This window comes from Gigantopelta aegis, chromosome 6, assembly GCF_016097555.1.
Source record: "Gigantopelta aegis isolate Gae_Host chromosome 6, Gae_host_genome, whole genome shotgun sequence".
Lineage (NCBI taxonomy): Eukaryota > Metazoa > Mollusca > Gastropoda > Neomphalida > Peltospiridae > Gigantopelta > Gigantopelta aegis.
The window spans coordinates 86,150,497-86,164,816 of NC_054704.1; the positions used below are offsets into that span (position 1 = coordinate 86,150,497).

Here is a 14,320-nt window from a genome sequence, read left to right on the forward strand (position 1 = left end):
CAAAATTTTCTTAAACTTTTCTGTTTTTTGTTTTCCTCCTGCCACGGCATCTTGCTCAAAACTTGGTATGACTTCCCGTACTGCAGACGTCGCCGATTGCGAGGTTGTGACGTCATCGCACCAGCTCGAGGCGATGGCGCCTGCGACAGGGTATTACGTAAGTAATTAGCTCTCAATCCTTTCCAGTGAGCCTTCTCTTTGTCACCAGAAGATCTCGAGATTTTGCTGCTATCTACCGGTCTGGTGGCGCTGTGTGTCTGGAAATGATCACTGAGTATATCCACATCCAAATCCTCATCTGAGTCCTCGCCACATGATTCTAAACTAGGTAGCAGTGATGGAAGAAAAGACATGGCGGAAACCGATCGTCTGCGCTGAAATCGTTCATGTCTGATATCCGGGGGTGGTGTAATATCGCCTGTACACGCTGGCAAATGGTCATCTACATCTTTGTCCGTTTTGTGCGTGTGGTGTTTCTTCAGAGTAACGTTTTTGTTTTCTGTCCTACTAGTTTCCAGAGCTGTCATGTAGTCTTTAGGAAAGTATACTAAATCTTTCTGTGGCAGTATGTGTTCTGCTTCACAATTAACATATCTCTCGTCTTTTCTTGGACTACGTCGTGTTACAAAACTCGTTTGAACATTGTCAACCACTTTAGACAAAAATGTATCTCGGTGTTTGCTACGCTGTAACTCGGTTGACTGTTTTAAATTTGTTAAGAAGACGTTTCTAGAAAAGATATTAGTTGGTTGCCTAAGACGGCTGAGAGTGTTTGAAGTTTGTGATTCGCGAGAGTTGTCTTTTCTTTGAACATGAACACCAGCCGCCATTGTTTATCAAAACGTGGCTACGATTCAAAATCAAATATGAACTTAAGAGAACTAGAAACATGAACAGGTGCTTCTATCATTATTCTTATTGTGCAGAAAGGGCAATACTTTGAAATTATTAAAAAAAGCTAGAAATGTACTAATAGAAAGTCTATCTATATTATAAGATCATTTATCTTCAACACACTTGCGATAATCCAGTCCGAATAGTAATTGCGAAATGTTTCCTTTTCGCCCTTTTCAAATCTGAAGACAAACATTTCTATCCAAGTCTTGTTATATCCTGCATCTAAAAAGGAAAGCTTCCATTAAGAATTCAATAGATCACCTTGGCATCATGTTTTTTCTTTTTATGTTATTAGCTTATTTTATACATCCAAAAATGCTGCACACACAAATATCAAACACTCGCGCACTCGCGTTACATTGTGAATTCGTCCTGTGTGTCCAGAACTGGTACACGTGAAAAACACCAGTCGCTTACAAACATCATTACCAGTAACAGGTAATGAAAGCTTTCACCCACGCTGCAATTACACCAAATCAAATATAACAACACAAATGAAAATACCCTTAACAAAGAACCACTCACTATAGTAGTGAAGAAATAATCTGTATAATTTGGTAAGAAATTCAGTCAAACGGTCCACTTATATATTATAATGAATGGCTGTGAATCAATAAAGACTTTCAATACCTCTGAAATGTCATGCTTTTAACACGCAAGTGATACACACTGTGTATATCAATATGATATTACTGTGTTGGGGAGTGCGGTCAAAGGTTTGATTGACTACTGTAAGTGTATCTCCAACAGTAACAAAGAAAGCGCCGACACTTCATATTGATTGCTTACACTGAACGTGTTCATTCAGTCTAAAAAGCCATTTAATGTGTCGCTCACTTCGCGGTCTTTCGTTTCACATAACATAAAACGTATAGGGATATTTTCTGTGACAGGTACACACACACAGATTGATTTTTCACCTGATTAATAAACGATTATCGATATTGGCCTTATCAATCATTGTTCTTTGCCGTATTAAGAAATAGTTTCTTTAAAACGTTTTGCCGGAAATATATTTCAGTATAGAAGTTATTTCGTAAATATACATCCAAAATTAAGATTGATTACTAAATTGATTTATGCATTGAATATTGAAATCTTTAGAGCACATAATTATGCTATAACGTTCGAACAGTGAATACTCGTAAACTTCATGAGTATTTAACGAATGGACATATATTTCATAGACATATATACATACCTCTATATACAAGCAGGTAGGTAGGTAGGCAGACAGGTAAACAGGAGCCAAGTAGGCAGACAGATGTGCAGACAGACGGCCAGGCAGGTAGACGCGTCAGGTCATGCCGACACATAGATGCAAAAATGCATTTCCTTACCCGAATATAATGCTGCACGCTGAACTATTAATTTTATTTCGTGAACTATTAGCTAGGGATGACAGTTTTTAAAGAGGGAAACCTACTGTATTCCAAAGAACACTAACATGCCTTTTATTTATATATGCATGTATATATGACAATCTCCCTTAGAACCACGTCACTGAAAATTAATAAATAAATAAATTTGTTCAACACTAGATTTTCGAGCACTATGAAGTTTGGGATTGTTCACCTATAGTACCTTCCCTCTTGAGTCTGCACCGTTGTGCATATTTGAAGGAATATACTTGTAGGTAGTACTAAACCAAATAACTTCCGGCTGGGTCAAAGTTGGAGGTGAACCCAACTTTTAATAGAGAAGTGAACACCACAAGTCCTGTGATTGGTGATAAATGTGAAAAAAATGGCTGTAAAAAAAATGCGTGAAGCATGTATGGGGTAGCTGTAAAAAAAAAGTACTCGAATTTTGTGCGGAACTATGGTAGTCATAGACGCTACCCGTTATCTCAGAAATTAAAAAAAAAATTCTGATTCACTTTAAGGGTGAGGTGCTGTAGTATTTATATCCGTGGCGTTTATGCCGATTGATACGCTGTAGGTAGGCGTTTTAGCCACATATGTTACTATTGTCGTCTATGGGATTTGATTTGATAGTATACACCCTGTAGCAGAATGTATAAGTGGCGTGTGACAGGATTTCGACATTAGTGCAACCAGATATCCCTCTACTTTGCAAAGACTAAAGCTTGACTACAACATAGCGGTATATAGGTGAATACCTGTTTTGTTCACGTTAACACTGAGCGAGTTACCAGGACTATGGACGTTATCGTGTAGCCGCACAATGTCCCACACGGAATGTGTGCATGGACAGTCGAGTCGGTCAAGAATGTTAAGGCATACTGTCACGGATTTAAGGACCTTATTTCTCTAAAATTTGATAATAAATAAAAATGACATTAATTTTGGAAACCAAATCTAGCTATCGCATCACCGTAACTGAACCGCGATGGAGTGAAATCCGTGTCAACCCTCTCGGCAATTTTAGTTTTTGAATTATGGATCATTGCCATAATTCAATTATTTTTACAAAATACCATTAATAAATGGAGTATGGTGGTTATGAAGATGGTTGAATAAAGTTCATTTATAGGACAAATCAAATTATTTTTATTCAGGTAACACTTTGTTAGACCATTAAATAGGTCAGTGATCTGTGACAATATGCCTTTAACACATCCCGAAAAAACTGAACGTTTTCAAACAACTCTATATGACATGGAAATCTGAGGCAAACATATTATTAATATACTATAAAATAATATACACTACATTCTTTTTAACATAAACGAGAATTTATGATGTCCTCACATATTTCTTTACTCCAGATTGAATATAACTGGTTGATAGAATCAATCTATAGATGACGTAAAACACATTTATTGTATTCTACCCACAAATGGATGTGTATAATATTATTTTCAGAACTTGGACGCGTTCAGCCAGACGGAATAAAAAACGTTATTTAGACTGGTGTTTGAGCTTCACATTAAACCGAATGACCACAGAAAGAACCAATCAAATTGTTCTCAAACGTTAACGTTGTTCGCTGTCGCTGAACGCAGGCCTATTATATTTCACACTTGTTTCTGATTAAAATGGTAACTTTAGATTTGTGTTGTTGTGGACGAAGATAATGTTAACTAAAAACGCGTTACATGATTTCTGCATAATATGCACTAAAACTGTTATTGTGTAATTTATAGATTAAATCTTCAAGTACACATGGGCTGTATGAACACCTGATGTGTGAAGAAACACATTTGCCACATCACTAGTTAACGTACAAATCAACTTATGTGTGGTTAAATCGATCTGATATAGCGAACTTTATAAATGCATCTGTGTTTACTAGCTGGTTTGGATTTCTCATTGGAAATATTATTAATAACTCTATTGAACTTTTAGGACGAGAACACTTGAGTTTCTCAATCACTGAACAAAAACAAACTCATATGAGATGTTTACTAAAAGCAAATTTTCACTTTTGTGTTCTGCAAATATATTATAAAAGTATAGAAACATAGGGCGGCAATTTATCGATATGAAATTTGTTTCTTAGTCATCTGCCATGCACAATGAATGAATGAATGAATAAATGAATGAATGAATGTTTAACAACACCCCAGCACGAAAAATACATCGGCTATTGGGTGTCAAACTATGGTAATGCAAACAAATAAAGTGATGATCAACATCAATATAAAAATTCAAGATTTAAACAAAAACACATTGTAAAGAACTGTGCAAAAACACAAATATCACAGATAGATACTGACTTTTACTCATAACTTCAATTGTGTGCTGTATTGGCCATTCTCAAAGAGAATGTTACACCCCTGCACGACGGTGAGGTTACAGCACGCGCAGTGGTCATGCACAAGGGCAATCACCACGAAATTCAGATTTGCCATTCTAGTAAGTGTTACAAAGGGAATCTGTTGACGTTATATTCGCTACTCTCAGCAAGACCGATTACTCACATCTCTATGAGTGCCGGGGTGTCGTTAAACATTCATTCATTCATTCATTTCACATCTCTATGATTGCACAAACCACGGGTTTTAACACAGGGGGAAGAAAAAGCAGTCTATTCTGAGAATTCATTTTTTTTTTATCTATCGCAACTTAGATTGACACTAAACATCTGGGCCAAGTTCGCTTCATATCAGAAGCTAAAATAATGACAATTTAATTAACATCGATACTCCACGACTGATAAAAGGCCGTGGTACGCGCTGTATTGTCTGTGGGAAAGTGCATGTATAAAAGATAGCATGATTGTATTCGGACAGCGTAAGTTGTGGCGGAAGCGCGTTTTGTTTTCTTTATACTCTATAGGTCAAGTGTTAAAATAAATACCAAATATAGCAGTTTAAATGTCCTGAAGTGTCGTTAACCCACATTCCTTTCCTTTTTACGTACGTGTACGACTGTCTTAAAAGGCTCTATCTTATCTCTGGTTATCAGTTCTGGAATAAAGAAACGCATTTCTTGCCGGTGGTCTTTTTCTTTCTCCCATTATGCCGTGGATTGCGATTCTTCAGTTCAGTGAGTTATTACGTATATTTATCACGTCGTTTGAATGGAAATAAAATATCTCTTGTGTAAATTAACATGGAGAAATAACAGATTAAGTAATTAATAATGTTGATATTCAGATGTAAGAGTTGATATGTAATATACCTATGGTTTTAAAGCCGCTGATCCTAGTTTGCGAGGTTCATTCCTTTTTATGTTTCACATTTAATTAATTTCGGGCTACTACAAATACTACAATGACTTTATATATATATCTATATATATATATATATATATATTATATATATATAATATATATATATATATATATATAAAAGCTGTAATAACTAAAAATTATGTTACTCTGGATAATAATTAAGAGTCTACGGCTATGAGGATTAAAATACTGATACGTCTCTCTCTCTCTCTCTCTCTCTCTCTCTCTCTCTCTCTCTCTCTCTCTCTCTCTCTCTCTCTCTCTCTCTCTCTCTCTCTCTCCTCTCTGTGTGTGTGTGTCTGTGGAGTCTGTCTGTCACTCTGTTTCTCTGTCTATTTCTCTCTCCCTCTGTCCTTCGTTCTCTCTCTCTCTCTCTCTCTCTCTCTCTCTTCTCTCTCTCTTTCTGTGTGTGTGTGTGTGTGTGTCTGTCTTTCACTCTGTTTCTGTGTGTGTGTCTTGTGTGTGTCTGTCTTTCACTCTGTTTCTATCTCTCTCTCATTCTCCTTCCGTCCTTCTCTCTCTCTCTCTCTCTCTCTCTCTCTCTCTCTCTCTCTCTCTCTCTCTCTCTCTCTCTCTCTCTTTCTCTCTCTCTCTCTGACACTCAGGAAATGAGTGGTTTACTGTATTTCAGTCCTGCCAGTGGTTCTGGTTTCGGGTGAGTTCACAGACCCCCACTGTTCCGGCAAGCAGGTCATAGTTCATCTGTTTGAATGGAAATGGACGGCCATCGCAGAGGAGTGCGAAAGATTTTTGTCAAAGAAGGAATACTGTGGTGTTCAGGTATTCTTCATTTCACAATTAGTTCATTTAGTTGATCAATGATTCAACAGGCTATTCCTATAACAAACGAATTAAATCAGTATTTAAGAACTAATATTAAAACGAACAAGTGGCAGCATACCTAAATTTTGCTGGATTGTCGTGAAATCACCTTGTTGTGTGTGTGTGTGTGTGTGTGTGTGTGTGTGTGTATCTGTCTATCTGTCTATCTGTCTATATATATATATATATATATATATATATATATATATATATATATATATATATATATATACAGTAGAATCTCATTGGCTCGAACACTGTCGGTGCATCAAAGTCTGTTCGACCCATCGGGTAGTTCGAACCATGCATTCGGCCGTTGTCGGGTGCTTCTGTAACACAAAAACCAATCGGAATACCTCGTATATTTCCGTAAAACTGGCTTGGGCGAGATGGTCCGATTGACTCGTGAGTAACGAAGTCGCCTTCAAATGTCGGATGAGATACATATTTGTAACTATTATTTATCACCGTTGAATAAACAAATAACAAACACACTGGTAGTCTGTATTTATAAATATTTATTAATTTAAAAAACCGTTCTTTATTATGCTGTTGTAGAATCTTTTGCGACATATTGACAACGTTGAGAAAAGAATGAAAGTGCACGAAGCACAGGCGGAGGCCCTTTACCTTTTATTGTTGCAATCACTACATTACATTGATCTCTCCTGTATTTCAAGTTAAAAACAAAATATGCCGACGCTCATGCGTAGAGTAGCGATTAAAATGATTAAAGTAAACGGCGAGGCCGAACTAGGCTCACCAATTGATTGGTGTTTCATGCAAGATTCATTCAGATCACGATTATCGTAGTACTATTATCTGTACTAGAAAGATAATTACCGAGAGGTGCTAAATAAACAATATGAGAAGCCGGCATATGATCTAGGATTAATTCGTTCCACTTCCGAATTTATATTAACTTACTTTGTGACTGACGTGAAAGGGTCAATGAAAAATTCGTAAATAAATATAAATTATTTTTTGTATTTCTTCGGATAGACTTAGTCGTTCGAGCTATATATGTTTAATTTTACAGTTCGGACTAATAAACTGTTCTGTTCGACCCTAGGGGTATTCGACCAATCAGCACCAAAATAAAAGGGTTTAATAGAGAAAAAAATCGGGACATTGTTCTTGGTTCGAGAATACCGGATAGGTTCGACCATTGGGCGTTCGAGCCAATGAGATTCTACTGTATATATATATATATATATATATACATGTATATATATAGACAGATAGACAGATACATACACACACACATATATATATATAGATAGATATATATATATATATATATATATATATATATATATATATATATATATATATATACACATGTACTTTTATAGCCATTACAATAGTTTAGAGGAATTTGTGTCGGACTTGTTTTAGTAATGGATATTACACGTATTTTGTAGCAGTAATACTATTTATTCAAACAATATGTGTAGGTAGCAAGTAGCTTTCTGTTGTTTTACCTTGTCCGTTTTTTAGGTGTCCCCACCCATGGAACACGTGATGGTTCACAAAGAGTACGAGCGGCCATGGTGGGAGAGATACCAACCGGTTAGTTACAAACTGACCAGTCGCAGTGGCACAGAGGCAGAGTTCACGGACATGGTACACAGGTGCAAGGCCGTTGGTGTGAGGTAAGTCAGTTATGTGATATCAGTCAGATGATATCACTTGTATTGTATGTTGGATTTTGTTCAAGGCCGTTGTACACAGGTGCAAGGCCGTTTGTGTGAGATAAACCCGATATCCGTCAGATGATATCAGTTCTTATGTTTGTTGAAAGTTCTGGGACATGAGATGAATCCGTTATTGTGATATCAGTCAGATGAAATCAGTTGTATGTTTGAGTTTTACTCTTGTAGTTCTCGCTACATGTTCATCAAGTTGTTTGAAAAGGTGTATTTGTATCACAAAGTTCAAGGCCACACCAAGGGTACAATAAATATGGGCAAAACAAAGAAAAAACAATCATACCAACAAACAAAATAAAAAGAACCTCCAAAAAAAACTAAAATAATTTGGGTACGATAACATAGGGTCTTTTTCAGGGAAAAAACCCACGAAAGACATTTTGTCAGTGGCAACTTCACCTTGTGACCCCCGCTAATAACTACCACACATTATACCCCTATGTGTGCTACAAGAGCTAATGTGTATTTGTAGAATATACGTCGATGCTGTTGTAAATCACATGGCTGGACTGGGCCGATCTGGAACAGGCACGGCCGGGAGTCACTTCGACTCAGACGCGCGCGATTTCCCCGGCGTCCCGTTCTCCATACAACACTTCAACGATAACCAGGACCACACCAGGTGTCCGTCCCATAACGGAAACGTCGATAACTACGGAGACCCTAAAAATGTCCGAAACTGTTACCTAGTCGGTCTGACCGACCTAGATTCCAGCCAAGCCTACGTCCAGGATAAAATCGCTGGATACTTCAATCATCTCATTGACATTGGAGTCGCCGGGTTTCGCGTTGATGCTGCTAAACATATGTGGCCTGATGACATCAGAGCCATCCAGGCCAAGACAAAGGACGTTGATGGAGGGAAGCCATTCTTCTATCATGAGGTTCTCGACCAGAACGATGGCGCGGTAAGGGTTGATGAGTATGTTCCTCTAGGATACGTCTCTGAGTTTAGGTATTGTCAGAAACTGGCCTGGGGTACTCAGGATTTCGGTAAATTTAAAGACGTCGTTGACTACGGTTGGGGAATGACGCCTTCCGATCACGCCTTTGTTTTCGTGGATAACCACGACAACCAGAGAAGCAATGGCGGAAACCGAGTCACCCATAAAACACCGAGAGAGTATAAATTCGCCGTAGCGTTTATGTTGGCGTATAACTATGGGTTCCCAAGAGTCATGAGCAGCTACTTCTTTGACAACAGCCAGCAGGGTCCCCCAGCAGACAGCAACTACGTCACCAAGGATGTTCCAATTAAAGCAGACGGTAGCTGTGGTAACGGATGGGTCTGTGAGCACAGATGGGATCCCATAGCCAACATGGTGGCCTTCAGAAACACCGTCGTTGGCACCGACCTTCGACACTGGTACGACGACGGCAACATGGTCGCTTTTGCGCGAGGTAACAAAGGATTCTTTGTTCAGTCCAAAAACGGAAACATCGACCAGACGTTTGACACGGGACTTCCGGCTGGCCAATACTGTGACCTCATTCACGACTGTCAACAGAAAATAACAGTCGATGGATCGGGCAGGGCGCACATCCGGGCCACAAGCACAGAGGAACCAATTGTGGCTTTTATTACAGGTATGTATGATACATTTTATTCACAACTGGATGACCAGTTAATACAAGAGCCACAGATGTCAAACAATGCCTTACTTACTTGATGCCCTGACTGATCTGGGTTAACATTATGAAATATCAAATGGTATGCGAATCGATGCATTAATTTTGAATCTCGTCCATATACACTTTGTGTTTTTATTATTATCAATATTAGCCAATGCAGAGATTATGTATTATATTATATGTATTATAGAACTTGTTTTATTTACATATTGTAAAAGCCAGAGGCGGATTCATTTCAGTTGAAGAAATGTTTTATCCAAATATACATAATTCATTGATAAGATAGTGAAACGGTATACTTATGGTCTCATTGTTTGTGATGCATCTCTAGGCGGTCCAGGTGGTCCGACCAATCCCGGGAATCCTACCCCAGCTCCAGGAACATCGCACCCCTTGACGACGACTGGTCAGCCCCTGCCAACGGCGCCCTCTAGTTTCAAACATACCGTGATTCTCGTTCAGAAACAGACGGCACCAGGACAGGATCTCTTCATTAGAGGTGGGATTGACCACAAGCACATGTCGGGTAGGTCGATCGTGGTCTGACATCTTATTCTATACAACTCTTAAAATCGCTACTTTAAATTACGTATTCGTCAAATCGAATTGTCACTCATCCATAACGTCTCATTAAAAAATACTTCACAAAACAGCACCATCAGCTAAAAGGTCACAAAAAGACCGTCTTGAGTTTCTATGGATATTAGACAACCAGATGTAGTCAAATGAATACTACTAGTAGTATCCCTTGCAAGAAACTCTCTGGTTTTATTAAAAAATACCAGTTTGCTTTTATCGTCTTAGATGAAGTGACGGACTTGACAGCTGTGATGGCAGTACTCATGACGGGTGCCACCGGTGGCGCAGGATATGCTCATCTTTCGGTAACACCCAATATCATCACTGTTTTGATAGTGATTCATGAGGTCGTCACAGCTGTATTTCTTCCAATGACTCTGTCCTTTGCTAGTTTTGATTTAGTAAACTAGTCTGGGAGTGGCAGTCCTCTTCGTGGTGGTCAAAATTATGTATTGTTTAGTAAAGGATCGCTGGAGTGACTGTCGTCCTACAGAAAAGGCACTAGATAAAGATGCATGGACTCAACCACTATTTTGTCAAATGCCCATCAGCATTACGCATAGATACGGCTTTGTCGTTCAGATTCTTCTTATATTTGACTGGTTCCAGGTTGCACGACGACTGCTGCCACGAGCGCCTGTGCTATCCCGATCAGACACCGCCAGCTGGGCTCGAGCCCGCACTTCTCCAAGGTGAATGCCTGGTCTGTGGGGGACTCCCACCTCGACTGGTACGGCACAGAGTCTGGTCAGGGCTCGTACCGCGGTCGTCTGCCGGACGGCACTCCAGCCTTGTGGACAACCAACAGACACGGTCACGTCGGACACAACTCGTACAATAGGTAAAAACTGTACTGTAGCTCGTAGAGGTCAAGAGTTCAAAAAGCATATCAGGATCTTGTAGTATTTTTCTTTCCTAAACCGGACTACGAGTATAATATGTAAATAGCACATTTGTTTGAAGTTACTTGTTATATGTAGTACATGTATTAACTTGTAACAACTATGAAAGTGGTATGTCATTTGTATAACAACAATACGAGGTAGTGCTCTGTCACGAGGGTGGCTAACTGCAAAATGTCGTGATCGACGTATGTTAATTTTTTTTACACAGTACTTGTCTCTTGAAAGCACTTCATAACATTAGTATACGACCCTCTCGATAGTATTGTATTCTTCACAGAATATATTCCGAAATAAAAATTGTATTCAGCTGCATGGAGTAACCAATGGTGATGTGGAACCTAAAAGCTTAATTTGAATAGTATCTGTATGTTAACTGGCTAAGACGTGGAATGGTTCGTATTCCAAACAGTTAGATTTAATTAGCACATCTGATAACTAACCATCAACCACTGTCCTCGAATGATTGTACAGGTGGCGGGACGTAGCCCAGTGGTAAAGCACTTGCTTGATGGGCGGTCAGTTTGGGCTATTTGGGCTATGTCTCGTTCCAGCCAGTGCACCCCGGTTGGTATATCAAAGATCGTGGTATGTGCTATCCTGTCTGTTAGACGGTGCATATAAAAGATCTCTTGTTACTAATGGAAAAATGTAGCGGGTTTCCTCTTTAAGAATATATGTCAAAGTACCAAATGTTTTACATCCAATAGCCGATGATTAATAACTCAATGTGCTCTAGTGGTGTCGTTACACAAAACAAACAAACTTTCGCCTGACAGTCCAGACAGCTGAGGTGCGTGCCCATGACATCGTTCATTAACCTTAATTTGAATATAAGCACAAAAGGTTACAATGAAACGTGTAATCTGTATGTTCATGGTGTGTTTCAGATTTGGAGATCACTACTGGCTTGTGGATGTGGACATGGATTGCTCTCGTACAAGGAATGGATTCTTTGAGGTCAAGGCCATCGTGAACGGCGTCTGGGAACACGACGGCCTGGGAGGACGTCGTTGTTCAGGTGTCGGGGCCGCCGATCCGCCGTACTCCTCGGCTAACCACTGGGCCAGATGTGGATTCGTTAACATCTTCCATTTTGGATCAGGACGATGTGAAATTGACCCGTTTACCTCATAATGAGGTCACGTCAAATGTCTTTGCTATGGTGCCGTGTCATTAGAGTTTAATAAATAATGATTATAAGTTTTCTTTTGGGTTTTTGTTTTGATATTTTGTTGGGGGCGGGGTAATTCGTTTTCCACTCGTAACGAAACTTATACTTTGATTTATCAGCAAATAATGTAATCAATGAATCAACTGAAAAATTCAGTATTAACAGGATACAAAATTAAAATATTAAAATAGCTTTTTGTAAGGCTTTTATTGCTTTTTAGTTTATCAAATCTTATCAATATTCATGGTTGGATATTTCATAATTAAAAGCTATACTCTCTTCAATCATCAATTTAGTGTTATAAAAACGCTGAATTAGTTCCCATTTATGTGAATAAAACAACTTAAATTCAGGTATGATTTATTTATTTGTTCAGTGTATTTTAATTTTATATGTTATTTACTCGATGCCAGTTACAGTGTTAGAGATACATCAATGTCGCTTTCACTAGCTACATCGGAAGTGTAATATAATAATAGTGATATGGGTTTGTTGTTCAGAGTAAAATAACACATGTGGGGCTTATTTAGGAACCCAAAAATGTGGTTTAAAACGTCACAAAAGCAACAGAAATGCCCTAGAAACATTTTGGCCTCTTCCAATATACAATCCTGGCTATACCAGTGCCTATGCGATAAACACAGTGTGAAATAATCCAATATGTATTTATGTATGTATGTATGTATTCTTGCATGAATGCGTGCGTGCGTGCGTGTGTGTGTGTCATTAAAAATAACAGGCTTTTTCTTTAAATAGCCGGTGAGGTGACAAACTTTATTCAAGATGTGCACATTCGGCAGAAAGTGTGAAATTTTATTTTAAGGTATTCTGAATCCAAATTTAAATGGAAGTAAATGACAAGGGCAATGCTATTAGTTCAAAATCGAATTTTTTTTATGGAGGGTTAAGGACCGCGGAGATTGTTAGAGAGGAAACCTGCTGCGACCACTCCATGGGCTTCTCGTTTTCCTTAGCAGCAAGGAATATTTTATACGCCATCCCACAGAATAGTACATACCACGGTCTTTGTTATACCAGTCGTGGTGTACTGGCTGGAACGAGAAATAGCCCGATGGGCCCACCGATGGACATCAATCCCAGATTGACCACGCTTCAAGCGAGCGCTATATCACTGAGCAATGGCACGCCAACATGCACGTCACCACTGTAAAAAGTTCACAAGGCAAGAAAATGGTTATTCGCTTTTGGAAAAAATAAAATTGAACACATTCTAGCAATTAAGGTTTCCCTAAAAATATCGTATGCAAGTTCTGAAGTGGAAACTGCTGCATATTGAGGCAGGCTGAGAGAGGATAGCTGGCTCATGTGCTGCCACAGATACCCATGAACTTGTGGAATGTGCCTGCAAAAATAATAACCGCTATAAATTTAAGTTACCGTGCACACAGTTGTGTTCACGTAACAGGTGGTGTACATTACTGTCACAAAATGATGTATCTAAAATATCCACACGCTATTTATGTTTCTTGTGCAGTTTGTTAAATACAACTGGATGTCATTTCAAAAGTTCAAAATTGAAATAATCTGCATATTTTGTCTAATCTTCTGGAAAGAATTGTAATTGTGAACTAATAACAGTGTCCGTATCACTTTCTTTCCTCAACACTTTGATTCAGCATACCGTAAAACCCTTATATACCAAATTCCATACTTTCTGCCAGATGTGCACATCTTTTGTTTTACCTATCCGCCCTACTACCACGCAGAAACCGATTAACCATACAGTGCTCTCGTACAAGGAATAGATTCTTCGAGGTCAAGGCCATCGTGAACGGCGTCTGGTAACACGACGGCTTGGGAGGACGTCGTTGTTCAGGTGTCGGGGCCGCCGATCCGCCGTACTCCTCGGCTAACCACTGGGCCAGATGTGGATTCATTAACATCTTCCATTTTGGATCTGGCAAATGTGAAATTGACCCGCTGATAGAATGGATGACACG

The 14,320-nt window shown here is 38.9% G+C and overlaps 1 protein-coding gene across 1 annotated transcript in view; it reads left to right on the forward strand.

Annotated features, from left to right (window-relative positions):
* LOC121375345 (alpha-amylase-like) overlaps positions 1 to 12,388 on the forward strand; it is a 28,321-nt gene extending 15,933 nt beyond the window's left edge. Inside the window, exons 3-9 of the mRNA XM_041502755.1 lie at positions 87 to 157; positions 6,170 to 6,318; positions 7,861 to 8,015; positions 8,545 to 9,659; positions 10,036 to 10,230; positions 10,893 to 11,124; positions 12,076 to 12,388. Coding sequence (XP_041358689.1) covers positions 87 to 157; positions 6,170 to 6,318; positions 7,861 to 8,015; positions 8,545 to 9,659; positions 10,036 to 10,230; positions 10,893 to 11,124; positions 12,076 to 12,322 — 2,164 coding nt within the window. The 3' untranslated portion in view covers positions 12,323 to 12,388. The remainder of the gene's footprint in view (positions 1 to 86; positions 158 to 6,169; positions 6,319 to 7,860; positions 8,016 to 8,544; positions 9,660 to 10,035; positions 10,231 to 10,892; positions 11,125 to 12,075) is intronic.
* Positions 12,389 to 14,320: the final 1,932 nt, after the last annotated feature.